Source organism: Molothrus ater, chromosome 5 (assembly GCF_012460135.2).
Source record: "Molothrus ater isolate BHLD 08-10-18 breed brown headed cowbird chromosome 5, BPBGC_Mater_1.1, whole genome shotgun sequence".
Taxonomy (NCBI): domain Eukaryota; kingdom Metazoa; phylum Chordata; class Aves; order Passeriformes; family Icteridae; genus Molothrus; species Molothrus ater.
In genome coordinates, this window is record NC_050482.2 from 51830654 (window position 1) to 51857763 (window position 27110).

Consider the following 27110-nt stretch of genomic DNA (forward strand, 5'->3'; position numbering starts at 1 on the left):
ATTTCCATACTCATGTCTTGTGTGGTCAGCCTCCTTGGATGACTTCTCCCTCAAGCAACTCTTTGTCAGGTTTAAGACATGTTTGCCAAACCCAACCTGTGTGTCTGAAGAACTGCAGAGTTGAGGATGTCCCATGGACTGGTGTGTCCAACCCGGCATTATGTGGAAATATCAGAGTATGAAACAATGTAAAAGTAGCACCCTAAGCTTCTTACCTCCATATCCTGACCAAGGAAAATGGTCATGTTGTGATCATCCCAGAATCTTCCTCTAGGCTATGAAATATTCATGCAGGAAGAGCTATCTCAATGCAGGTGCTGGCCTGAGCCCTGGGCTATTGTGCAGAGTTGTGTCCCCTTAGCTTTAGATGATTATGATGCCTATATTTCAGATAATCATTGAGTAAGGAGAATTCACATTCTGGAAACTGCACTAATGAGTGACCTGCACCTAATTCAGAAACTTTAGTGTGATCACTTTTTTCTTCTTTTAAGTAAACTCAAGGTCCTTAACTTGAGTGTGTGTGTGTGTGGCTACAATGTAGTCATCTGAACTTGCATGAGGCGAACACCAGAACTAATTTGTGTTGATTCTAATCAGTTAGGTGTTGAAGCTCTTTGCTGGAGCTGAAGTTTAGCCCCGTGTCTGACCTGAGTGTCCTTCAGGTGACTGATAAGATGACAGGGATGAAGATGATAGAGAATTCAGATCCAAGCAGGCATGAGGAAAGGTCTTGTGGAAGACCCGTAAGAGAACAGATACAGTATATACAGTGCAGACCTTAGTGGAAGCAGGATTGGACCCTGAATAAGCAGGGGAGAGAAAAGCACCATATGTTGGAAGGGGATGAGTATTATGTAAATAACAGGGATAGAGACATTTTGTAAATGGGCAGGCCGATCTCATTATTTATCTACAATTAAACTAACTGTGGGGTCATATCATCCTATTAGACCTTGCAGATTAAACTCAGGCTGTCTCTTTTTGTTATTGTTTCTGGGGGAGTTTTGGAGCTTTCTTAATTTAGGTCAAAAAATGAGAGGCTTCCTCATAAGCATTTTAATTAACCAGCTGAAGAATTCTCTTGCCCCCAGAGACTTGAAGTACCAAATCCAGAGCTCAGACTGTAATATTTCAGCTCAGATTCTGTTTGTTCCCCTTTATTCAAGTCAAAAACACAGACAGCAAATCAACCCTCCTCCCCCCCCATTTGACTACTTGGAAAAAAAAAGTATCTTGAAAGTTTGATTTTTGACCTAAACGTGTTCTTTGCAGCAGCCCAGTACATGAAGACCAGAATGTATGAGCAAAGTCACCAAAACCTGCAGAGAAAAGCACTTTTGGCTGGCCCTTAGGCCTATGTACGCTTTATCCCCAGCGTCTTTCCTGCCTCCAGCCATCGGTGCAATAGGGTCATCCAATGTCTCATGGCTGAGTAAAATCCCAGAAAATCCTTTCACAGGGCTGCTTGGTGCACTGTCCCCCTGGGGAGAGGCTCTTGGTTGAAGGGTTGGGTTTCCACGGAGCATGCTGCTCCTCAGGGAGATGAGAAGCTCCTTTCTCATCCTTGGTGCCTCTTGCCCTCATCCATTGGGCTGTGGCACCCCTCCTCCAGCATGGTGACATGGCACCTGTGCCACCCATCATCCCAGCAGGTTTGTTCAAGGAGAGGAACCGCACAACTCCACGGAGGACATGAAGAGAAAGGCATCTCCAAAGCCCCCCCTGCCCCGTGTCCTGCTCTATGAGGAGCTGGCACAGATACTGCTCCTTTCCAGCTTGTGGGGTAGCAGCGAGCTGTAAGGGGGCAGGACATTGAAGAGCAAGTATGGCTTTGGGAAGGGCAGCAGCTCCACGTGGTGGGGAGCAAAGGAGAGCGTGCTGGGCAGCCAGGCAGTTGTCAGCTGTCCTTGCAGCGGTGAGTAGTATCCCACGGCAGGATAGGAAGCAGAGAGCTTTCTTGGCATCAAGCTAGGAGCCTTTCAAGAATAAAAGCATAGTCTCAGGTGAATCAATATGGACTTCTACTTAGATGAAATTAACAATCAACCTTATTTGTTTCCCTGGTGATCAGTAATTAAGAAGAAAAGTTTAGAAAAACAGACTTCCTAAACCCCAGTGGTGTGTTGTCACCCAGGACACAAAGCAAAACACTCTTTTCTAGACTGAAAAAACTCCTGTCAGGGAAAGAGCCTGTGTGGCAGCCTAAAAAATAACAGTCCTGGACTGCTAAAGCATAGGTCAAGGTACTGGTCAGCCTAACCAAGGCTGGATGTTGTAAAGAGATTCTGTCTCTAAATGGACATGGCTTTGTGTCTGCAAATGTCTTAGGTCTTCCTCTCTAGGAAATTTCTGATTATAAAGACATTCTGAATCAAAGTATGATTTACAGGGAAGTGATTTAGAAGCAAAATGGGGAAGGACCCTACAAGAGACACCTCACAGAATATTAACGAAACAGGTTTAATTCTATGAAGAAATGTGTTATTTGATCAGTGGATTGATGGTGGGATTTTCTGTCATATTGCTTGTTTTGTCTTTTCCAGTGCTCCTTTTCTGGGATAGTCCCGTGGCACTACTGGTGAAGTGACTACCTGGTGAAGGATAGCTGGCTCTCCCTCACTGGCTTTGACACAAAGTGTCCAATACTCACTGTGATATCTGACTTGGGAGCAGGAATGAGATCAACTTCTGCTTCTGTCAGATACTGAAGGGCACCAAAGTTGCTGAACTTCTCATGTTTCCTCCACTTTGCTCGCTGATTCTGAAACCAGATCTGGATAAAGGCAAGAAAGAAAAGGTACAGAAATTAACAGAAGATGAAGGAAGAACTTCTCACAGCCAACTACTTTCCCTAAACTCTGAGCATCAGAAAACATTGACGTCCAGCTCAGCAGAACCAGGGGCTGAATCTAAAGTAAACCACTGGGTTTGACAGAGCACGTTTCACACTTTACAAAGCATGTGGGAATTCTAGACCATGATACCTTGTTTTCTATTGTGGCTCACAGAAGAAACAGGATCACCCTGTTCAAGGAAAGACAGTATTGCAGGTTTCCCAGGGCTCTCTGGGGAGAGCAGATCCTTCTGTGAACAAAGCTGTGCAGTAGTCAATGCACACAGCATTCTGTTTTCCCTAGAAGGTGTGACATCTCATGACAGAGCTCTTCCACCCTGTTTCCAAGTGAATAGACTGAGAAAAGATCCACCTAGATGTTTTGCTGGGCTGCAATAAAAGTGTGTCACCAGTGGAGATGTAGTAAAAGGTTCTACCTATGTTTAGCTTGTAGCATTTGGAAATTCACATAAGGGACCTAAGTGAAAGACCCAAGGGGATCACTCAGCAATCTGAGTATGCTGTCAGCTGTTTCATTTGCACTGGAAAGCAAACAACTAATTTTCTCTGGGGAGTTCCTTTCATCTGTCAGCTGATTTGACCAGTCTGCCTTCTGGCAGAAGCATAAATGCATTTATTGTGCAGCTGCAGTTGTGCATCTTGCTGCACTGCTGTGAAAAGTTGAAGCCCCCTTCAATTGTAGTTTGTAGCTTGCTAAGGGACTTGCTGTTTGAATGTAAGCAAGTGGTTCACATGAACACAAAGTGTTGGTTATTGAAGACAGGTGCTACTGGATGTAAATACATATGTATTTTAAGCCAAATAATGAGCAGCTCAGTTATTTCTGCATCTCTCACCCAAGAAGTAATGGGAATGTCAGGAGCCCTTTGCTATATTGCTGATAGTTAGCTGCTATATTGCTGATAGCTAGAAGTACCTGGCGTTACTGAACGGACAGTTTTGTTTATCTGTGTTTGCATGTGTCTGGAAACTGCTTAGTCTGTATGAACTTTTCCATTCTCTTTCTACCATGCAGCAGTTATATGGTGAAACAGCAGCATTTAACACTCACAGTGTGATAGAGGGCAAAGGGGGCACTCCAGCCAACATTCAGTCTCTGAAGCGCTCCTTCTAAAATCTGCACATGGGATAAAGTTCTCACTTCATGGACTTACTTTATTTAACTAAAGGCAAAGATTTTAACACTTCTCAGACCAAACTGCTCTTTTTTTCCCAACCAGCTCTCCAGCACCCTTACATCTAAAATGATTTCTCCATACCCAGCATGAGTCCTTTCAATTGTCTTTTAAACCTATTCCTCATGCTCTGTCTACATTTATCAACCAAATGCACAGAACCATAGAATACTCTTGGTTGGAATGCATCTTTTAAAGAAAATCTAGTTCCAACACTTCTGCTGTGGGCAGGGGCATATTTCACTAGACCAGGTTGCTCCTAAGTCCCATTCAGCCTGACTTTGAACACTTTCAGTGATGGGACACCCACAATTTCTCTGGGCAATCTGTTCCAGTGTCTTGCCAATCTCACCATAAAGAATTTCTTCCTCATACACAAAGTAAATCTACCTTCTTTCAGTTTAAAACTGTCACTAATAATCTCACCATAAAAAAGATGAGTTTGGCAGTGTCTATTTTCATGAACCAGTGCTGATAAGCATTAAATATGTTATCTTTTCTTTAACTCTCCATTAACAAAATATGCACTTCTTTTCACAGTTTTTGCCAAAAACCAATGTTTGTCTGACAGGCCAGTCATTATCTGGTTGTCCTGTTTACCCTTTAAATACTGACCCATTAGATTTCTTCAAGACCCCTGGAATGGAATGTCTCTCATGCTCCAGAACTGATTAAATATCAACACTGATGACCTAAACTACATCTCAAGCAGCTTTTTCAGAACCACTGGAGGTAAGTTACTTAGATGTGTAGATTAAAAAATACCTGTCTGTAGCAGCTGCTGTTCAACATTATCCTTTTAGAAAGTGCTCCCTGACATATTTCCAAGGATAGAGCAGAAATTATGACTGAACATCTTTGCCATTTATCCATTATCCTTGACAGTCCTACTGTTTCTACAAAGTAACAGATCAATATAATTGATTACTTTGGACTTTTTTTTTGTTCTATCGACTTTTATTGAGTTTTTGATCTTTAATTTTTCTGACCAAAGCTTTGGCCTGCACCCTCCTGCTTTGCTAATTTATTTTTTATAATTTCTTGTTTCTCATGTTTACTTATACAGGATTCTTAACTTTTTATGTGTAACACATGCAGTTATACAGTTTCATCTATACCTTTAAGATGTTTCACAGCAATCATAACTTTTTTTTCTTGATTGGAGGAAACAAGATTTTTCACAGTTATGAAAGGTTTCATTTGGTTACCAAATGGTTGGTTGTTCACTTAATTTTTTTATAGTTAAGTTATATTTCTGAGGTGATTTAACTTACACAAAGCTTTGTGAAAACTATTTCAAAGTAGCAAAAGCATATGCAAATTCTCTGTGTGCTGTTTGATTTGTGTGACAAATGCAGTCAATTGAAACTATAACTTGTAACTTGAACCTAAGTTACTGCTAATTTTTAGTTCTGTGGCTGATTTCCCTTTATCAGCCAGAATGAGGTCAAAGACAGAATTTCCTGTGTCATGTATAACACTGTCTGAATTGGGAATTTGCAATCTGCACTTCATACATGAGGGACTTTTTACTTCTTTCATTTATATCTCAGGTTGATGTTTCCTGTAATAACTCATTTTTATTTTTCCCTATACAGATTATAAACAATTCTTTTTTAACAGAAAAATACCTTATTCTTTCATGTGATTCATTGTTCTGTGGAGAGCACTGACTGGCAGCTCAGCTTGTCTTTTATGCTGTTGGAAATGCATTGTTGAGTACTGATGGGCGTATTGTGGCAATGCAGGTCTAATTCTCCCTGTCACCTAACGATGAAGCAATATTATCATGGCTAGTCAATAGTCCCAGGCATGTCATAGTCAATAAACAGCTCTGTGTTGAACTTTGATTGTTAGAGAGGGACATATGCAAAGAAGTACACCAATGACTATAGATAGCATTGCAGCAAGTGCAGAAACTGCCTCAAGCAAAAATCATCACTACAGTGTCTGGTAGGCAACACCAAATGCCAATACAGGGTGGTATGTATATTTTAATGTAGCAGATTTCCTATGCAGTTAGAATTTGGGGTCAATTTTAGCTCAGTCAGCAACATTATATTACAACTGGGGGAAACCAGATTAATTTCTGTGCACTGAAATTATGGCCAGGGCATTTATAGCCTGTCCTATCGAAATACAGAACACTAAGAAGCACTTCCATTTTGGCAACTATTTTCATGTGTTTCGAGACCCTGTGGAAGATGGATGTGGATGACAGTTTGTATTAGATTAATATTAACCTATAAATGGTTGATAAATGATCAATAAATATTTTCATAAATGGCTGCTCTGTCGCTACAGAGTCCAACAGGTTACTCATAACCATCTCTAACTCTTATTTGCTATGCATTTAGTATGCTTAGAGCTTCTGTTAACCCTTTGATTAATTCCACGTGGTTAGTCACAGCTGGGTGAAAAATACTTCTTTCCCTATTTGTAAAAAGAGATCAGTGACAGTGGCCCTGTCTGTAGGGTAAAAGAGAGGTCACGTATCTCATTAACATTGCCACCCAGGCATAAACTATTAAGAATGCCTTCCAAATAATGAATGAATTGCAGTGAATATAGCCTTTTGGAGACACACTGTACCTGAACTCTGGCTTCTGGGAGGTTTATCTTTGCTGCCAGTTGATTGCGAATATGAACATCCGGGTAGTGAGTCACTTGGAAAATTTTCTCCAGTTCCTGGAGCTGCTCAGTTGTGAATGTTGTCCGGATTCTTCGTTTCCCTTTCCTCTCAGCTGTGAAAAACAAGGAAAGATGTATTACTTTTTACAGGAAAAAGCTACAGGACAACAAGAAGATTCAGAGATGCAGCAATTTCTGTTAATTGCTCTGCAGTTGGGATGGCACCTACAACTCCTTCTAGACGTGTACTTATCATAGGTGACTGGCTCCTGGTATTCTCTAGCAGACAACATGAATGCACTCCTTTATCATGAAAGGAATGAGTCAAAAGTGTCCATTTGTACTGCTAATTCCAAGGATCCACTGCATGTCAACAGCTACAAACGCCTATGTATTTTAGCATACTAGCCCTGCAATGAATTTGTCACCAAAGTCCTTCAGTGTTGGACCAGCCATTGACCCCTGATTGGCTGCTATTCTCTTCCCATACCATTCTTAGAGCAGCAGGGATAGCCGGCAGTTTAACTCTGCTGTTGCAAAGAAAAGGTATTTTTCTGACTGTACCATTGTGGTGTGGGGACTTTCTAAACAAGCTTAATCTAAAGAACTTAAGAATAAGGCCTTAAAGCCCATGCAGAAGTTTAGGTGCTGTGAATTCCAATGCTCCATTGCTTCACCTGTTGTGGTGTGATCACAAAAAGTGCTTCCCTAAACACTCCTACAAGTGTTTTGAAAAGGCCCTCCTACACCAGCATATTTTATTTAGATCATGAACTCTGTATAGCACTTCATGTAAGTTAGAATGAAGTCTCAGTAGCTCTGAAATGATGCTGAAGGTCTTGCAAGGAAGAGGAAGAAGCAGCTGCAGAATGTGGAGTTCAGCCTCATCCCAAAGCTGGAATCTTCTCTGATGCACAAATGGAGTATCTTCCAGCTGACACTGAGTGACCAGCACAAAAAGCCATACCCCAAGCATTATGAACCACAGGGTTTTTTTCTATTGAGCTCAGAAAGCTGCATCTGATGGGTGCATAAAAATTCTAATATTATTTTACTGACTGTGATGAGCTTGCTACTCAATGACCTGAAGTAATTCTCAATGAAACCATGTTATAAAAAATTGCTATTCTGCATGGCTGCTTGTGGTCTTCCACGGTCTGATGACAACTAACAATTCATACTATGTAACTAGAGGCATACTCTTTCTAATGGGAACAATTACGCACACAAGGTTAGCTTAGCCCCTCAAAGAGACTTGGTACCTTTCCCCTCTTTTGTTCAGCCGTTAGCATCCTTTGGAGGGCTAACACAGTGAAAAGGTAACTAAACACCTAGGCCAATATAAAGTGAGCCCTGTGCCAACCAGAAAATGACATTTTTCATTCTGTAATCAAAACCTCATTGTGGCTCTGTTGACACAGAAAATAAGCATTAAAATATTCTGTTCATCAGCTTGGTAGGAAGGAGCCTGGACACAATACCACTGTGAATATTTCATCTTTTCTAACCCTTTTGGGGACTTTGAAAGGAAACCAGTCATGCAGGAATAACTGAGGAGTGTCATTTATCATGACTGTCAATACTACCATGTCTCAGAAACAGCCTAATAAAGCTGATGTCCAACACAGTTAAATCCGTATCATTAGACTTTCCACCAGCCTATCAAAGTACTACTCATTAAACTGCAGCACTGGCTTCAGTCTCAGAAGAAAAATGTTATTTCCACTGAATCTTGCTGGCACTATGGGGGCAGAGATTTGAAATGAGAAATATTTGTGTGTGTTTATGCTGAAGGTATAAAGGGCACCTTCTCCTAAGAAGCTCTGATTACATCTACTTGAACCTTCTCAAAAGATTACTGCAAAGAGGGTTTATTGCTATATGCAAGAAAAGGGAAATATCAGTTCTGACAGTAGAAATATTAGGACACCACATCCCCTGTAGATAAGACAGTTCATAATGCTGTTTCTTGTTTGGAAGATTTTCACCTCCTATTTAATATTTGGCTTACTATATTCTGGCCTGCTGGCACCTGAGAAATGTCCAGGACTAGAGAACATCACTTCAGAGAGACACGTGAGTTTCTGGTGTCTCATACCAGCTTCTTGGATATGAAAATGACCCTTATAACTTGGCGATGAACAAAAGACACTCCCTATCAGTCCACTCTAAACCCTCCACATTTTTCCTTCTGGAAAGGTGAACTGTATTATAGACAAGACTCTTATGTAAGGGGAGGATCTGCACAGTGCTGAGAAGTACCAATCCTACTGAAACCAAACTTTGCAAAGCTGAAACTTCATCACATTGAACAAAATACAGTTTGTATTTTGAGACTGAAGGACAAACTTTGTTTTTGACGATATATGAAATTAAATTGCTGACAAAATAGACTCCTGTGAACGAATCAAGACTTTTGCCGGTAGGGAATATAGAAAACTGTATTTTTTCAATAAGTAATCAGTCATTCTATTTCTAATTTTTAAAAAAACTATTAAGAAATGCAAAAAATCTGGGACTCTGTGTTAACATTTTCTCTTGTAAGATGAAACTTTCTCTGACTGTAGCTTTGATAGTTCCCTTTGCCTTGGGACCTCAGCTTAGAGATCCCATAGCAAACAACAGCATTCAGAATTACAGTCTAATAAAGAATGTGGGTGGAAGATGTAAGACTAGGAAGTGTTGGAAGTGTAACTTTGGCTTTTCAAATGTGGCTCTAGAGTCTCTGGGGAAATAAGACTCTGTATGAGTTTCCTGAGCTATTTTTTATGTAAAAGCTGGGGATATTCAAGTGTGCTTTTATGCTCCATGAAAGTCATTTGCAGGTTAGCTGGCTGTTGAAACCAAGCCTGAAAATACGAGACAGCTAAACGTGTCAGCATTTTCAGATGCTTAGAGATACAGCTGTCTGTACATTGCCTTACTGTTGACATTGGAAGGGCCAGATTCTCCACACTGATAAAGCAGGATAGCTCCTTTAAATTTGGTATCAGGCTCATTTGTTCTTTGCAGATCTGCTTTGTTATTAGGTCAGGCTTGAAGCAAGTTGGAACATATGAACTTTGGAGAAATAGAGATTCTTCTTGAAGGTGCGCAGTGGAAGGATGAGATCAATGACTGCAAGGTGCAGCAAGGGAAATTCTGGTTACATAATAGGTAAAAAAATGTTTTCATAATGAGGGTAGTCTGATGTGGGGGCCAGGAGAGGCTGTGAAGTTTCAGTCCTTGCATATGCTCTGAACTTGACTGGTCAAAAGCCTAAGCCACCTGATTTAAGCTGGCCCTGCTTAGATTTGGGGTTGGACAAGACAGTCTCCAGAGGCCTCTCACAACCTATTTTGTTATGTAATCTCTGACCTCCAAATAACCATATGAAGTAAAGGCCCCCATCATTCCTTCCCTAAAAATTAAGGAAGCTTAGGGCATTAAGGCCTTAAACTAAGCACAGCTCAAAGCATCTGATTTGCAATTGCTTATTACACAGTTTTAGCTTAGCATATTGCAGCTTATTTCCACTGTCCAGTATAACACAGTTTCAAGAAATCTGAGATATGAGCAAATCAATACTGATAACTACTTGTAAAAGTTTGTTAACATTTGCAGTTTTTAAAGTAAAAGCTACACAGCCGCAATAATGCTATACTTGGGGCAAATTTCTTCTGGACTACATTTTGTAGTAGGCAAATAGCCTGTGGTACACCTTGCACTCCTGTTTCTTAGTTGCATATCTGAACCAGTTAGAAAAATGCTGCCTCAGGGAGATCTCTGCAACTGCACCCCCCATTTACACTTACCCCAGTAGCAGCTAGGATTGTATCAAGCCTACTTTGGCCATACACTGGAGGGACAAGAAATTAAAAACACAGGAGAAGGGCTGGAAATCACTACTAGCACGTATTTGCCTTGAGGTAGGTAATCCAGGGAGATGAAAACTGGTAGGATCAGTTTATCTCGCTGCAATCCTCTTTGTCATTTCTGGACAGACAGCCTCTCACAGTATGCAACAGACAGATTCAAAGATTCTGCATCTTTCACAAGGCGAAAGCAGTTACATAAGCAAGTGGCTTTAGCTATATATCCTCAGAAATGTATTTTTCTCTGTGTAACAAAGTTGACTGTCTCATTTTTTTCTCAGAAAGAAACTCAGGTGTGTTGAAAAAGAGCCTCATTATGTCTGGTTAGTTTCTCTTTCATCCTTTTTTGCCTTTTTCAGAGAAGTTCCTATCTCTCTCTCTCTCTCTTCTTCATAATTCAGATATGTGGCTCCTCCAGCCAGTTCCTTCTTGTGGCTTTTCTGAATATTGTTTTTGTGTGGTGAGATTCTGCTCACGGCAGACAGCCCCACAGCAAAAACCTACAGTTATTACAGAGTGCTGATGGCACCAGGACAAAACCTGCTTGTCTGTATAAAGGGATGTGCCCATGGCAGTCCCTCTCCTAGTTGAAGAGGTGGCTCATGGTTTTCAAAAGAGTTTGTGCTGCAATATTTAGGCATGAGTATTGCAGTGTGGCTAATCTTTATTAAAGTGGTTTTTCAGCCTAAGAAGGACTGGCATAGCCAGTGAGACTGATCCTAATTGGATGGGTACAATGTGCTCCAGATAGAGCCTCCTGCTAGTGAAACAGCATATAGCATCAAGCTGCTGCCTGTTCAGGCATTGCCAAAGTTAATTCAGAGAAGCACAACTTGAACTTTTAAAGTCTTGACCTCCTCCCTTCAGTCCAAAACTCCTTCATATAGAGTTGCTTCTACCCTAATGAGTACTGCACCCAATCACCTGACATCAAGACTGAAATGCAGAGATGTACAGACATCAAGGGGTGTGAGCCAAAAATACTAGGCTAGAAACCTGTTTAAGTAGGCTGTACAGTGGTGGTCAGGGGAGTTTCTTAAGTCTGCTTGTCAGAGGAGTTGGCAAGGAGTAGACAGCCTGTATGAAACCATTCATGTGGACAGCTTGTTGTGGAGGGTCGTGCTCACCATCAGCCTTGAGCCCCTGGTGAATTTAACCTTTCCTGTCTGCCAGAAAAGTAATGACAGTGTTTACAAATGCTGCTGCCTGAAATGATGGTATGCATAGCTCTGGCACAGCCAATGGTCAGCACAGGATCTGAAGGATGAAGCAAACCATCAGATCTGTACCTAGGCCAAAGGGCCAGCACCTTCATGTACTCCTTCAGGCCAATGTGGATTTGGGGCAGATGCATGTATAAGCCCCTCATGCAGCTAAATCTCAAGCTTGACACTTGATATATTCATTTCAGTGAAAGTTTGCCTTAGTCAAATCTCACCTGAAAAGCAGTGGCCAGCCTAAACCAATAATGGTTCTCACCAAAGAAAACAAGTTCCCCACCACTCTCTGGTCCAAAACCCTTGTAAGAAACCAGTCATTTGCAACAGGGAGAAACCTGAGTTTATTGCAGGTTGCACAGACAGCCTGCTTTTTTCTATATTCCTGCTCCTTGTGATTATTTGTACCTGCAAACATCTAGACACCAATCAGGAATGTTTATTTACATCCCTGCCTCTACTGTTTCTCCTTTAAGCATAAAAGGCTTGCTAAAAGAGTAGGCAAAAGACCTACCCTCAATTTCAAAGAACAGTAATAAACAGTATCATATCCCAGGGCTTTAATAAAAAGTTCTAGGACAATTTTGGAGAAGCCAATAAATACTCATTAAGGCCTTTGAAATAAACTAATCATGATGTGCCATCAGCTTTACAAGTGGTCACACTATACAGATTCGACTAGAAGGAACAAATTAACCTCTGGGTCCTGTGTAATGTACCCTTTGTATCCAAAATTCCCTGAGAAGAAGGGACTGCTTGAGGAAAGCATTGAATGTTAACATTTGCTTTAAATAAATAAAACTCAAAACCCAAAACCCATGAAGAAAGAACACAAAAGGAGTTTATGATAGTCCCCAGCTGCTGGCAGGTTTGCTTTATTCAATGCTTACTTGTACCAGTGAACGGAGTTTGAACGGTGAGAGTAAAAGATTCAGGTTTTCATTTAATATCATTATAAAGGGTGTCATTATAAACAGTCAATCTTCAAAAAGGGAGAAAACAAAGAATAAGCCTGCAACAATACCTCAAGTAAACCCACCAAAACAAAGTCAATGGTCTGGGGCATTTCCAAGTGTATATAGAGGAACACTGCACTTTAGAGACACAGGGCTGCAGGGACCATTCACACAGATAAACAAAAGGCTGGTAAGACAGCTAATGGCAGCCAAATTATATATATGGGCATTTCTTTTTATTTCCTCCTGCTTTTCCTTTTCATTTAAAATTGTTTCCTTTTGTTCCGCAGGACAATGAGATGCTTGTGCCCTTTCCCACAGTCCCATTGGTGTAGTCTGGGCAGCTGATATTTATCTGGGATTGTGATTGCACAGTGCTTCATTGTCTCTTGGGTGTTTCAGAAATGCATTAAGGTAAATCAGCATATTGGGGAAAAGACTGTTCCATGAGAGATAAACCATGCTGTTTCAAAGAGGTACAGGGATTTGACCATATTGTCCACAAATGAACAGTACAAGTGAATTTATGACTTCAGAGAAAACATAAACATTGAGCTAAGGATGTCTGCAACTGGCATCAGTACAGAGGGAACATGACTTATACTGGACTTCCTCCAGAACTGAGATTATCTCTATACTTTCTGTTGCCTTTATGAAAATTGCCACCAGAATTCATCAATATGCTTTGGGTATGATGGCATCACAGATGCTATCATAACAATAAAACAATTAGATTAATAAAAAGATCCCTGAGCTCACAGTCAGCAATGTGCAGAAGATTTTTCCTATGGAAATACTTGGTTGATGTTGACTCATTAGGGCAGCCTCCTCTACAGCAAATAATGAAGACATGAACTGCAGGAAATAACATGAACCTCTGAACCACATGTGGTTCACAGCCTGAAGCCCTCAGTTTCTGGTGGAATTAGGAGCCAGCTCTGTTTATTGAAGCATGATCTATGCAGACCTTGAATTACTGCCCAGAGAAGAAATCCCACAGGACTAGACATCCACCTGTGTCTGAAGGTGATGCTGCTACCTGGCTTCTCCAAGGCAGCAGCTGCTCCTTTGCTTGAGCAGAAGACTGGAACCATTATCTGTGTGCAATGCAGGGCACACTCAAACACTGCCTCTGGATGTAGTTACAGTGCACACCTGCCCAATGTATACAATCAAACCCAGCATGTGTAAAAGACTCATTGCAAAATGATTGCCTAGGAGGATCCAAACTAGGCTGGGATCTTGTACTTGGCAATCTCCACCAGGAGCTGCTGCAGGCAGGCAGGTCAGGCAGGCATGGGGCTATGTTATCCTCTCAGGCTCCAGTGCTCTACTCTTCTGGTCCATCAAGCTGAGTCCCAGGGAGGTCAGAGCAAAGAGAAGCAAAAGAAAGTGGGAGCTCAGGATTTGGGTGTTTACATAGACAGGTGCTGACAGGGTGACCAACAACCACAAGAGTTTGCCCTGCTTGCTCTGGTGATTTGAATACCATGGCAGCGATGCTGGTTGCACATGGCAAAGGGGCTGCAATGACTCATCTCACAGAAGCTGGCCCAAGCAGAGTCTGTACCTGCAGCTTCAAAGTAAGGCCTTCTTTCAAATTATGTCCTTCTAAAACAGATTTTATCAAAGCTGCTTTTCCTTCTAAAATGGGCTTTATCAATGCTGCTTTCCAAGAATCCAGGTTTTCTGAAAAGGCTCTGCTGAGCTTTCCATGCAGAAGGCCACAGGTGACAGCATACAGCATTCTGAATGAAGGCACCCAAATTCAAATAAGGGTTTAGCAAAACTAAATGCCAGTGTCAGCATGTCTCTAGCATATGAGGCCTCTTCTTTTTTTGCTTACAGAGCAGCCTCTAAGTTCAAAGTACAAGAGGCATTGCTTCCTGCAAGTGGTTTGTGATAAGGACATAAATCTATTTAGCTTAAATGACACTGCATTTCTAAACCGCTTAGTGGCAGAAGCCATTTTGTGGGGAAAAGAAAAAAATTAGGGAATTGTTACAGAGTTTCCTGGAAATATGCTCCAAATCCCATACTCAGGGTCACAGTTGGGGTGCTCTTGTTATCTCAGACCACATGCCCATGAAGGAGGCTGTCGTTGAAGCCTCCTCACCTTTCTCCTCCCATACAAAATAGCACCAAAGCCCAGCTCTCCTGCCTCCAAGGTGATTGTATAGCACACCTGATTTCTTCTATTCCATGACAACTAAACAGATGTGTGTGTCTAGACAGAGTCCAGGGCCCTTCCTCACAAACTATCAATAGATGTGCACTAAGAGAGAGAGGTGAGGGAATACCCCACTAAGGGTTTCTGATGTCTTTTCACATCAGAAAGGTCTCCTGCTGCTGAGGTTGGTGATGTTCCTCTGAGTGCTTACAGGCATTGCTGGTGTGGGTTTGAGGGAGGTCCTGGGGACACCTCCATGGATACACTATGGGCATTTGGGACTGCCAAGGTGCCTTGTCAGAGGGCCCGTAACTGACCTGTAGCTGCCATGCCAAAAGCAGGTCTGAAGCTGCCCACAGCTGACAGGTGCATAAACAGAAGTTAATTTGCTACCAGCTGGACTACAGACTGCTTCCAGGGATGATGCAGTCCATCCTTCCTGCAGGTGTTGTTGCGGCTTTGTCTGAGAAAGGTGATACCTGCCACAGCCAGAAGCAGGTGAAAAAGAGCCGCCAGCTCTTCCCTGTAATGTCAAGTGGAAGAAGGAGGCTGAAACTTGAGATACAGGAAAGTATTTTAAACCCAGGCCTCCAGCTCTCTGCTAGGAATGACATAGTGTATGAACAGGATCCGAAACATCATTGTTTGCACACTAGAGGGAAAACGTCAATCCTGTGCTTTAGGATTCTCCCTCCTTCTCCAGCCAGCTTCTATCAAAGGCTCAGCAACTGCAGGAACCAGTAGCCTAGGAAATGGCAGATCATTAAACCTCTGCTTGGCTTCAAAACCTCACTGTGACCAGGGAACAGAGGGATTTTGTTTAAAATTCCTTTAAAATACACGCTGCCATTGAAGGGGGCTGCTCATGTTGGCTCTGTTTTGTGCAGATAATTGCATGCTTCCTCCCCTGCTTTACTTATGAGACTGGTACCCACCATGGTGCTGGTCAAGGAGGCTAAGTGCCAAGTCAGGATAGCCACCTCCCAGCTATGGTGTGATCTCCTCCTGGCTGGAGACTCCCTCATACAGAGAATATGTGAATATTCTACTTTTATACTCAGAGGCAACTCTTGAGAGCCAGATGCATACAGCCCTGGCTCTTCTATGAGGAGGCCACATGATTTAGCCCTGCTGTCATGAGCTGTGTGCAGCTTACAGGGCAGAGGAAAGCTAAAATTTCCAGTTATCTTACAAGGCTTCTTCCTGCATCAAGACTGATGGCTGTCTCGTGCAGGAGGAGGAGGTGACAGCAACTTGTCACAAGACTCATGTATACCATGGCAGCAGTGGCAGAAACAAGGATTTTCTTTCAAATGTATTTCACAGAAAGTGTTGCTTCTCCTGCCAGCTTGCAGAGTATGGAGCAAGGATGATGTGTGAATCTCAGAAAAGCCAGCTGAGTAACCCCGTATCTGCCATCTTCAATGGACTTAAATGAAATGCCTTCTTTTCCCTGGAGTAAATAATAACAGACTGTGCAAAAACACCTTTCTGCTGCTGCTGCAAACCTGTTTTCTGGAGTGTAGTATGAATGTCTGTATTTACTTTTCCTCAAACACAAAGAACTTAGAGAAATTTCTGTCATATGCTGCTAATTAATTGCTGTCTGTCTCTTAGGAACTTGTCTTGTTCAGGTACCACATATCCTGCTTAGCCTGAAGTTTCTGTGCAACATATTGGAAAAGGATATTTTTATTGTCCAGTGCTTTGGCTAGGAGATAGACCACTATTTACCAATGCTCACAACTAATTAAATTAGCAGATTCACCAACATGGCCAGCATTGAAAATTGTGCCTGACCCATCCTGCCAGATCTATTGCCTGTCGCCAGTTTGCCTGTGTGCATGCTGATGACCTCTTCATCACCTCTACAGTGGGTCCAAGGTGTACAGAACACAGTGAGCTGACTCAGCTTATTCACCAGCCTCTCTCCCCGCGTTGTGCAATGCACATTTTCAGGAAATGGGCGTTGCACAACCCTGGCACTGAGGCTCAGAACGTGGCAACTTCTCACACCCCAAGCAGGAGGGCAATAAACACCCAAAACAGTGCCTACCACTAACATTGGTAGAGTTGGTAGGACTGAGCTGGAACTTTGGCTCAAATAGTGGCTTTTGATGGCAAGAATGAAGAACTGTCTCTGTGACTCATCCAAGAGCTATGACCAACTACTGTGACTCAGCCAATGGAAACACTTGTGCTGTCTGTTGCTTGGTATCACCATATACATAATTATAAGATAACAGCTGTGTTTTGGGGCATTGAAGGTGAAAGTCTGGATACAGAGGCACTCACCATGAAGGGGATGGTCCACTGGGAAACCACATTGCTGATCTTTCTCATGTTTTCTTTTGCCCTCCAGACGTTCACGTCCCGTGTCCTCACCCAGGAAGGACACTGGGTTGGCAGTAGGTCTTCTGCAGTGAGTTGCCTGCACTCTCCTTGCTTTGGCCATGGGTGTAGCACACGTGGTGGGAAGAAGCATTTTGGCTGAAGATAAGTCACAGTCAGACTGACTCTGGCTGCTGGAATCTGTGAAGGACACAGCACAAGACAGCTTTGAATAAAGCAGCCACCATTCAGTACACCTTCCAGTTTGTGTGAAAAAAGTGGTCTGGATATTGTACCATTCAAACCTGGTCGTATTTAAAATGGCCCTAATCCTTCTGTGCTGTACTTCAATGCCAAGATTACCCCATGTTGCAGACACAGGATCTTGGTGAATTTGACCCCCAAATCTTGCCTGTTTTCTACTTCTTTCCACTTTAAAACTTTCAATGGTCCTTAAAAAGAGATTTTTAAAAAAGGACTATAAAAAATAAGGAGACATAACCAAAAGATCAAGAAATCTCAGCTTCCCTGTCAGTATCCAAATTAGTGGCTACTTTTTTGGAAGAACTTGGAAGCAAAGTGGATATTGAGCTGCTCTGAAAATCTGTCAACAAGATTGCCATGGAATTTGCTGGCTGCCAAATGCTTTTAAAAGTCTGCTCCTTTCTTAAATGTCCCTGTATGTACATCTACCCTATAGGAAAATGGGCCAATGAATAGGCTAAAAGTCAGTGTCTTCCCCAATTCAGGTTCCTCTGTCCTTGTTTCTCCATCTGGGCTGCCTGCTCCTCTGATTTAGGCATTGGACAGTTCTAAAGGCAGCCTCTGCCCAGGCTGTCAACATTTCCCCTCTGCCTTTGTGACAAGTGATGCTGGTGATATCTAGAAAGGTACTGACAGCCAGCTCATCTTTGTGAAATCACCTGCACGCTCTCGTTGACAGGACAAACAGTAGAAGCGTGCGTTGGCCTATTTTCACTAAGTGCAGCTGTAACATTAACTTAGATTTGAGCATGGACATTATAAACAAACTGCAGTAACCTCAGCAGCAACCAGTGATGTCATGTGGTAGGACACCTGACCCCAAGTGCTGAGGAAATTGGCCCCAGAAGCCACAATCTTTCTTCAGCCATGGTGTTGCCTTATTACCTCAATTGTGTACTAGGGGCACCACAAAGATCTTCCAGATGGCTTCTCTTCCCTCATGAATGTACTATGAGTTCTTAATCCTCCTTATGAACGTAAGCAGACCTTGCAAAGCCATGCACTGAAACATAACACGCTGGGAAGCCTCGAGGTTTACAGCAGTGGGTTGTCTGTGGCTGTCAGCATCCCAAGAGAGTTACACCAAATACCCCACTCCCCACCTCCCTTTTCTGTATTACAGCCTAGCCATAAACCCTGATGCTGAATGTTTGATGCGCTGCCTTTGATAACTGAAATCATGGCCCAGTTGTCTCTTCAGAGACAAGACATCTGTGTCTGTGCTACTTTAATGGCAAACCCAGAATTTGCTCTAGTTCTCCTCCCCACCTGGATTTTTGCTGGGAAAGCCAGAGTAAAAAGCAACACATAAACATAATGTACCCATTGTGGAATTTAGGTTTCATGGTCTGAATGGCCTGGGAGCAAATATGACAGTACAGGTTTGTCTGCTATTGTTGCCAAAGAACGTTAAACTCCTAATGCAATAGTGGACTGCACTCCTGAGCAATCTCCCACATCTGGACTCTGAAGTTTGCTGCACCTGTGGGTGGTCCTCTCTCCCTTCTCATATCTAAATGGCAGCAGGTGTGAACCACTACAGGCTGTACTTGAAGAGACTCCACCTTTTAATATACATTTTATGTGTATATATATATATATATATATTTGTTGTCATGTCTGGCATTGGCAAAATATCTAACTTTTTAGACTTGTTAGAGATTTATTTTCTCAAACAAACAAGTTCTATTTGAAAGCAGCATTGGAGCAATGATAATTGTAACATCTGGAGACAAAGTACCTAATTCTGATTCTGCCCTCACTAAGGGCTCACACAATAGGAGTTTTATAGAGGGTTGACACTTACATGAAGAAAACGAAGTTTTAAGAGCTCCAAAAATTAGCCAAAGCCTAATTTCAATAAAGAATAATTGTTCAAATGTTATCTAAAATATCACCCATCTGAGTAACCTTCTAAACAAAATTACATGTGTACAGTCATGTGGACCGTAAAAACCTGGCCTACCTCTGCATTTGTGCAAAATGGAACTAATTTTATTCCTTAAGTATCAATTAACTTTGAGTTTTCTGGAGAGAAAACAGGTGAGGTTTTGAATAATATTTGTGGGATAAAGGAGAAGGATAGACCTGGGAATAGTCACTAGCATGAGGCAGGGGTTAAATAACAGATGATCAGACGATATCAGTACTGGCATAGGTTCCTAGCCCAGGACTTCTATCTTAGTCTCCCAACCCTAAATTAAGGACTAGTTGCACTCCTTTGCTAGATATGATGCTGTGAAAATTCATATGTTACAAAAGTGATGATGCTTATATCCTACAGTAATGAAAAATGTGAGGGTACCTAAGCAAGGTGTTCTTATGGGGAGTGATTAAAACTTTTAAAGAATGACATAGCATTTCCTAAATTATAGAAGACTTTTCACATGTCTTTATTCTTTATTTACAACTTTCCTCCCCAGTATTTTTCCTGAGATGCTCACACACCCCAGTGATGAGCACAAGTTATGTATAAGCACGGACAGAGCAATTACCGACTGAAGTAGAAAGAAGAGGGAGGAAATGGAAGACAGTCCTAGGCAGATTGGAAAATGCCAATGTCTCTGAACTGGCGAAAAGGAGTGGGAGGATCTGTTGTTTGAGATCAAAGAAGTATGAACCTCAAAGTATGAGCCTCTGAATTAATCAAGGAGTTTTTCAGGAGGACAAGATTGAAGGCAGAGTTTAATAATACTGAGTTTACAGCACATAGCTGAGAGTTAGGAGCCCCAATCCTGTTTGCATTGCAACCTTCTCTGGTTTTTGTTGTTCTGACCAAGTAAAAAGCTTGCCTGAAGTCACTGCTCTTAAGGTCAGCTTGAATTTTTTTGGTACACATTCATGTGACTCCAGCAAGAGCTCTGAAAAGCAGCTATAAACTGACATGGGGCAAAACTTCCTCCAGAGAATGTAGTTTTCTTTTGGTTTTTTTTGCTCCCAGAGAAGCAATGACATTTCAGCCCAGCACAACATGAGATACTTGTTACTGTCATGCACAGAAATTACTTTGACTTGTTGCTCAAAATGGTCTTTTTTCTTGACTTGCAGTTGCATAGGAAAGGATGGACAATTTCAGGCAAGGTAGTAGGGTTTCACTTTGAAAGCAGAGGTTATTTCAGATGATCTAAGTTCCATTTAAGCCTTGTTGTGCAATCACTGGAGACAGACCTGAGAGGGCACAAGGTTTATGATTTTAGGGTCTTACTAAGGCTGTGAACAGGGAAAAGTCTAAATGGAAGCATATTTGTATTGTGGGTTTTTTTTCTATTTCCTTTACATATTTTTCTTTCTTTCCTATTTTTTTGCTTTCCAGATTTATTGGTTTTCTTTGCAATAGGTGGGGTGAATTGGTCTTATTGGCCAGATGGTATCTGTTCAGTTAGATTCCTTCAGTTTGTTTCCTCTTTAGTGGTAAAGATGGGTGGAGTATTGCTAAAGGTGAACAATCACCATATTGACATTTGTGTGTGAAGTGGTGGTTGTATTCCTATTAATTTGCATATCCTTAACATGATGGAGCATAACACAGGCAGAATGACGAAATTACCATATCTGTTACTGCATTCACTATTAATTTCCCAGGTGTAACACTCATCCCAAGTTTTCCCTGACTTGATAAAGGATCTCCTGTTGGTGAAACCTCACTGGCAGAAAACAGGGGAGTAATGAACAATCAGTTCAGATGTAATTTCAAGTACATTAAAATCAGGTTCTCAGGAATTTCAGAACAGTCTTTTTTTCTGAAATAGGTCTGATATTCTTCTGTGTTTTAAATGAAAGAGTTGGCACAAGGGAGGAGATCAGCACTCACTGGGTGTTTAATTGTGTTTCTTGCAAAGGCCATGGTTACCCTTTCTAAGCATTGTGACAAAACATTGAGAGGAAAAGCACAGATTGCATACTAAAATGGCTTCTTGTCCATTGTTTTTTTTTTAATTTGGTAAGAGTCTTTAAAGTATTTCAACAGCTTCAATAACTGAAGCTCCAGGTCCTCTAGCTGTTGTGTTTGTGCAGTGAACTCTGCTATGACTAACACTGCAACTGGAAAGCCAAATGCTTCAGAGAATGCTGCACACTCCTTATTCCAAGTCCCACTGGAATTACACTCACAAAAACATATGAACTCAGGAGTCAGGCCTAGAGATCTTCCCATACCACTCTGTGAGAGGCTTGCACTGTACATCGCAATGTCCTTTTTGTCAAAGACTCAGAATAATTTGTTAGAAGCAACTTCTAGAAGTCATCTGATCTAGCACTCATGAGTTTTCTTGGGATCTTGGTCTGCACCCCTCATTTAGAATCATAGGTTGGAAAAGACCTTTAAAATAATTGAGTCCAAACATTAGACCACCAAGTCCAACCATTTCTGACATTCTCCATCTTCTGCTCCCCTGGTCCTACTCATCTCCTCAGCTGATAACTAGATTTAGACTCCAGGACAAGTGTGATCTTGGTACTGAGATGTCGACATCAGATAGTAATTTCTGGCCTCAGTATTTACTTTACAGTAGCCTATGTGGTGCCATATGGATCTTCCTGTCTCACAAATGAATCATAGCTCTGGTCAGAAAAATTCCACAGAGGATTGTGGGGAATGTTCTTAAAACCTTAGTAAGATATAACTAACCCCTGACCTGTAGTACTTCCTTCTTTGCTGCTGCTGAACTGTTATGAGAGAGCAGCTGGATTTGTGTACCATCCTGGAATTTCCAGCAAGTTCCCTAGCTCATTTCAGTTCCCTGACCTTGGCCAGCACTGAGCCATACTAGATGTGGCTGATTATTTACACAATTTTTTTAATGACAGTGTAATATGGCATGAAGCTGAATGACTTATATGGAATACAACAATTATCCCAAGATGTACAGCCCAGGGTACTGCACTTCTGAAATAAATATAATTTATCTGAATAAATCACAGTTCTGCTCGGAAAGCAAAGGGTAATAAATTTAGGTACCACATTCTTAGGTAAGAAACAAATAGTGAAAAGGTTTTGTTTTCTTTTCTTTTTCTTTTTTTTTTTTAATTCCTTGATCAATTGCAAAAACAAAGTACAAAAACATTTTGGAAGATTTCTACAGCTTTCCTGTTCTCCCACTTCCAGCAACAATTAAATGAACCTTCATATATATATACTGTTTTCATTAGTTAATATTCTACCTTCCCTTAAGTTTATGAACCCAGCCTTGCTTTCTAGCAGGGGAGAGAAGAGTCACTATATTCTCCTGCCACAGCTACAGTCTCTCTCTGGTGTGAAGGTGGTGAAGAAAAGCCAAAGGCAAGGCCTGATGGTTCTGCCTGCATTGCTTTCAAGATGGAAAACTGACTGTGTGCTCAGGTGGAGTGATGTGGGCTGAGGCTGCACTGGCAGGGCAGCAGTGCAGGAACCCACCACGTCCTGCACTTGTCAGACCCTCATACTTGCAGTGGCCAAGACACGCTTAGCTGAGACACAGTGAAACTGGGCTTCAACATATTGACTGTCAAAAAGGTTTAATACAAAAAGGTCCTGTCTGTGTTCCCAGAGAACACTCTCATGTTGTTGAAATGCAGTTCTGTGGCCCATACTGTGAACAAGCACTGACTGAATTTTCAGTGGTGTTATTTGTCTCACTTTGGATCCAGTGGCACAAAGTGACTGCCACGGGCCCTCAGGAAAGGACTTTCGGCTCACAAAACCACACTGCCACAGCTCACAGCAGCATTTCTCCCCCTTCACAACCCTTGGCACATGGGCCCTACTCCACCAGCAGGAGCCTCAGCCACGTCGTTGTCCACCTCTACAAACTACCAAGGTCTTGCTTCTTACAGGACTGGTTGTCCAGTTCCAGTTGGCAAAAGCAGCTCAAGGAAACCTCCAAATGCTCCAGTCCTCCAATAGTACCAGTGGAAAAACAGGTAAGCAACATTTGCCAAAGCCTTCATCAACCTCATTTTGTCTTTGGAACAGCTTTTTCTTTGAGAAGATGACTTGGAGAGGTCCCCCCAAACCCCAGTTATCCTATGGTTCTGGGAAAAAGCAGCAAAATGCTCTCTTTCCCAAACACAAGTTTCCATGGAAAGTTACAGTTACCGGCACAAAGGCAGCAGTGGTACGTTCAGCCCCAGTGCTGTGAGGTGAGGCATACAGTGAGATGAGTTATCCCGTGTCACAGATGAACAAAAAGAAGTCCAAATCTTGTGCAAAGCATGACTAAGCGTCAGTGTTAGGGTACTTGAGTTCAACCCCAGTAGCTCAAGTTACAGTAGTGAGTAGTTCCCCTCACCTTTAGGTCTTGTTGGCTTTCTATGTAAATAGGCAATGGTTTCTTGGACTGACAGGATTTGGAAAAAGACTCTCTCCCTTACTAAAGGGTGGCTCATCCAGTGTCCTGGGAAATGGAGTCCTGATCCATGAAAATATCGCTCTATATTATGAAAAATAAACTTTATTGAAAGAAGTTGAGTGACAGGTGAGTGAAAATTTTGTGCCAAAAGTACAGGTCATTTTTTGTTTAAGTGGATCTGCTTGTATCTATTTTTTATGGAAAATGCAGATTGAAAAAGATTAAAAAATATTTAATCCAGAAAATGCTGGATGTTGTTCTTTGTTTAATGAAAGAAGGAGACAATTTCTGTGGGGGTAAAAGTTCACTCAAGGCCAGAGTAACTAAACTGTGAAAACTGAAGTCAAAAAGTCTAATGCACTTGCTGGTTTGCTATGATCAAAGTCATACAAGTTTTTCTCCTAGATGAGTTTTTCATTTACTTCATGAAAGAACTTAGTGTCCATGATGATAAAAAGAAATTATTAAACATATATGCTTTCTCTTTTCTTATTCCAGCAACTGGGTTCTAACACTCTGGTAGCTACCATTACCCTTACAGATAATTTCTCCTGCTTGAGGGCGAGTGGTCAAATTTATCAGAAAAGGATGCTGATATAAGATTTGGCTGTAATTCCAGACAATAGTCAACTCCTGGTATAAGTGAAACTCAAAAAATTTTGTTAAGTTGCAGCAGTCTTAGGCTCACTCCCTGAGTCTGAATACCTGTCCTTATGGCACACATTTATTTGTCTTTCCCCCCATACTAGATAACAAGAGTATGTTTTTTAAAAGGAAAGCTGCTGTATTTTTTACAATAAGCACTTCTCACTGAAGAGAGCTACCTGAAATAACTTTTCAGGTTGCATACTCACCTCTCCAATGACATCCAGGCTTTAAAATGTACCAAACCCCAGAGTCCAAGCTACTGCGAGGTTGAAAGCAAATTATTTTTAAAATATTATTTCCGCGTATATAATGAACGATTTGTACCTGATAAGGGAAATCCCAAATTCCTATAAAAGTTAAAGAATTAAAATTCTAGGTGACTGAACCTGACAGCCTTCGAGACCAAAAAGCAAGAAACATTTTCATTCACTTTTATGACTGGTACTTACCGAAGGCCGCCGGTGACCCTGATTTTAGGGACGGAGGTCTCTCAGCGTAGCTGCTTCTGTTCCTGGTGTCACTGCTCGGGACAGTGCTGGCAGAAGGTTTCTTTAGGATTTCCTCAATGGAAAAGGACAGGCTGGGCTTCCTCTGTCCAGCAGACCCGCGGGGGTCCGTCATATTCCTGCCCCAGCGGCCGTGGGCCGCAGAGCGCTGCCGTGCTGCCCTGGGTGGCGGAGCAGCCCGCGGGACGCGCGGCTGGGATGGAGCCTGTCCCTCCCCACCCATGCCCGGGTCACCGCGGCAGCGCTGGGAGGAGAAAGAGGCCACCCGCGACTCAGCGCACACGCCTGCTCCTCGCTACCGATCGCCCCGGGACCAGCACCTGCGGGCTTACAAGTGAAGTGGGGGTTGAAAGTCTTCCCAACCCCACCCACTGCGGAGCATTCCCCCTGCTCCGTGTTTACGGAGCTCTGAACACTCTATGGCTATTCCAGGAGGAGGTGTGCTCCTTGCAGAACCAGGAGAAAAATGCCCTGGGAAGGGTTGCCTCTTGTTGGTAAATCCTGTTTGTGGGGTAGTTATCTTCCTTTTCTGCTTTCAGGCTGAAACCTGCAGAAAGCCCACTGGATTTGTACCATTATGGAGTTAAGAAAATAATTGGCAGGACAAAGACTTGACCCTCGGGCCATTTACTAGCAAGAAAGACAACCTGTAAACTTCTCTCACATACAAGGAGGTGTCACATATGAAAAGCTTCCTCACCAGCAGTTCCCAGGTTTTCCTTCAGCCATCCCTCCTAGCCTTCAGCTTTGGTTCAGATTCTCTTTTCTTCTATTGTGAAAACCCTTTGAACTTTCCAAGCAGGTGCTTTTCAACATCATCCCATCTTATCAGTCACAAGAGAAAAAGAGATGGCCCTTGCAACACGTGTAGGAACAGGAATTAGTGCCTTCTACCCCCCACCTATACTTGTAAAGAGAAGACATTATTTTCTTTCCATCCTGAGCTATGAGGCAAGCTAGCTTGATAATCATCCTACCAGTTGCTTAAGCCTCCCAATTAGGCATCCAGCACAGCGGGAGATTTCCCGGTTAATGAGGGCGAATACCTGTGATTCCTCTCCTGAGCCACTTCTATCTTCTTGTTAATTTTTATTTTGGGAAGAATGTGGTTAGATACAGTCCCGTTCCTTCTCTCTCCCTCCCCCCAGGGGCATTTCTTGCCTTCTTCTGGGATTGCCCCTCACCTTTTAAATTACTATGGTCGTTTCTCCCTTTCCTGCTGGTTCTTCTCTGTGCCTTCCTTATCAGGCTCTTATAATTGTATTGGCAGTCCCTGCCTTATTTGTCCAGCGAACTGACAATTCTTGAGCTGATATCCCATCATATGACCTTTACATGGAGCAGAGACCAAAATTACTGTGTAACCAGGGGGCAATAAAACACACCTGATAAGATGAAAGGCTTTCGGCTTTTTCCAGATTCTAGATACTGGAAAAACGGTGGGGGCTGATGAGGAAAAGAACAATGGAAGAGGTTCAAAATGATGCAGCCAGTTGTGATGAAGAACATTTAATTATCTGATTTTATGAATCAAACTTCTCCCCAGGCGACAGGATAGGCCAGTGAGCATCTTTCACACTGACAACACATGTGCCCTAGAGTGGGAAGTGTTTTCATTTGTTCCCTTCGCATCCCTCTGCTGTTTCTATAAAGGAGGATCTTGTGCCTTCCTGGTTCTGTGATGAGGTGGCAGCTGTTGTGTGGGTGCAAAAGTTCTTGCGGCCCTCTCCATGAAGCAGGGAACATCCTCCTGTTTCAATCCCTGCACTGGAGGAACGTCTCTCTAGCCAAGCTTTGTCCTCTCCAGCTTTGCTGCCAGAGTCTGTGATCCCGGCTGGGCACACAAAGAGGGATGTGTCCCCCTTCTTTGCTTAGAGAGAGAGTGGGTAATTTATGGGCTGAGAACAGGTGAGCGTGCTGTGTGTGTGCAGAGAGAAAGGAAAGAAAGGTGCTCTGAATCCATATCCTGGATTAAAACTGCCTATTTAATAAGAGAGTTTCGCTTTTTTCCTTGTGATTCCTGATTCAAAACCCAAGAAAAATCACAAGGAGAAACCTAGTACATTCTTTTACAGACACCCTATTTTCCCTACTCTGTTTGCCTGAGACACTAAAAAGGGGGCCACTTTTATTCCTTTCTGGCTTCCTATACAGCAATGGCTTAAAATCTTACTT

At 42.3% G+C, this 27110-nt stretch overlaps 1 protein-coding gene across 1 annotated transcript; it reads right to left on the reverse strand.

The window, feature by feature from the left end:
- Positions 1-1742: 1742 nt before the first annotated feature.
- Positions 1743-25050, reverse strand: ISX (intestine specific homeobox). Its single transcript, XM_036401178.1, has 5 exons — positions 24879-25050; positions 17156-17392; positions 6625-6776; positions 2654-2776; positions 1743-1979 (listed from the first exon to the last, which is right to left on the reverse strand). Exons 1-5 carry the CDS (start codon positions 25048-25050, stop codon positions 1743-1745), a joined length of 921 nt encoding a protein of 306 aa, XP_036257071.1.
- Positions 25051-27110: the final 2060 nt, after the last annotated feature.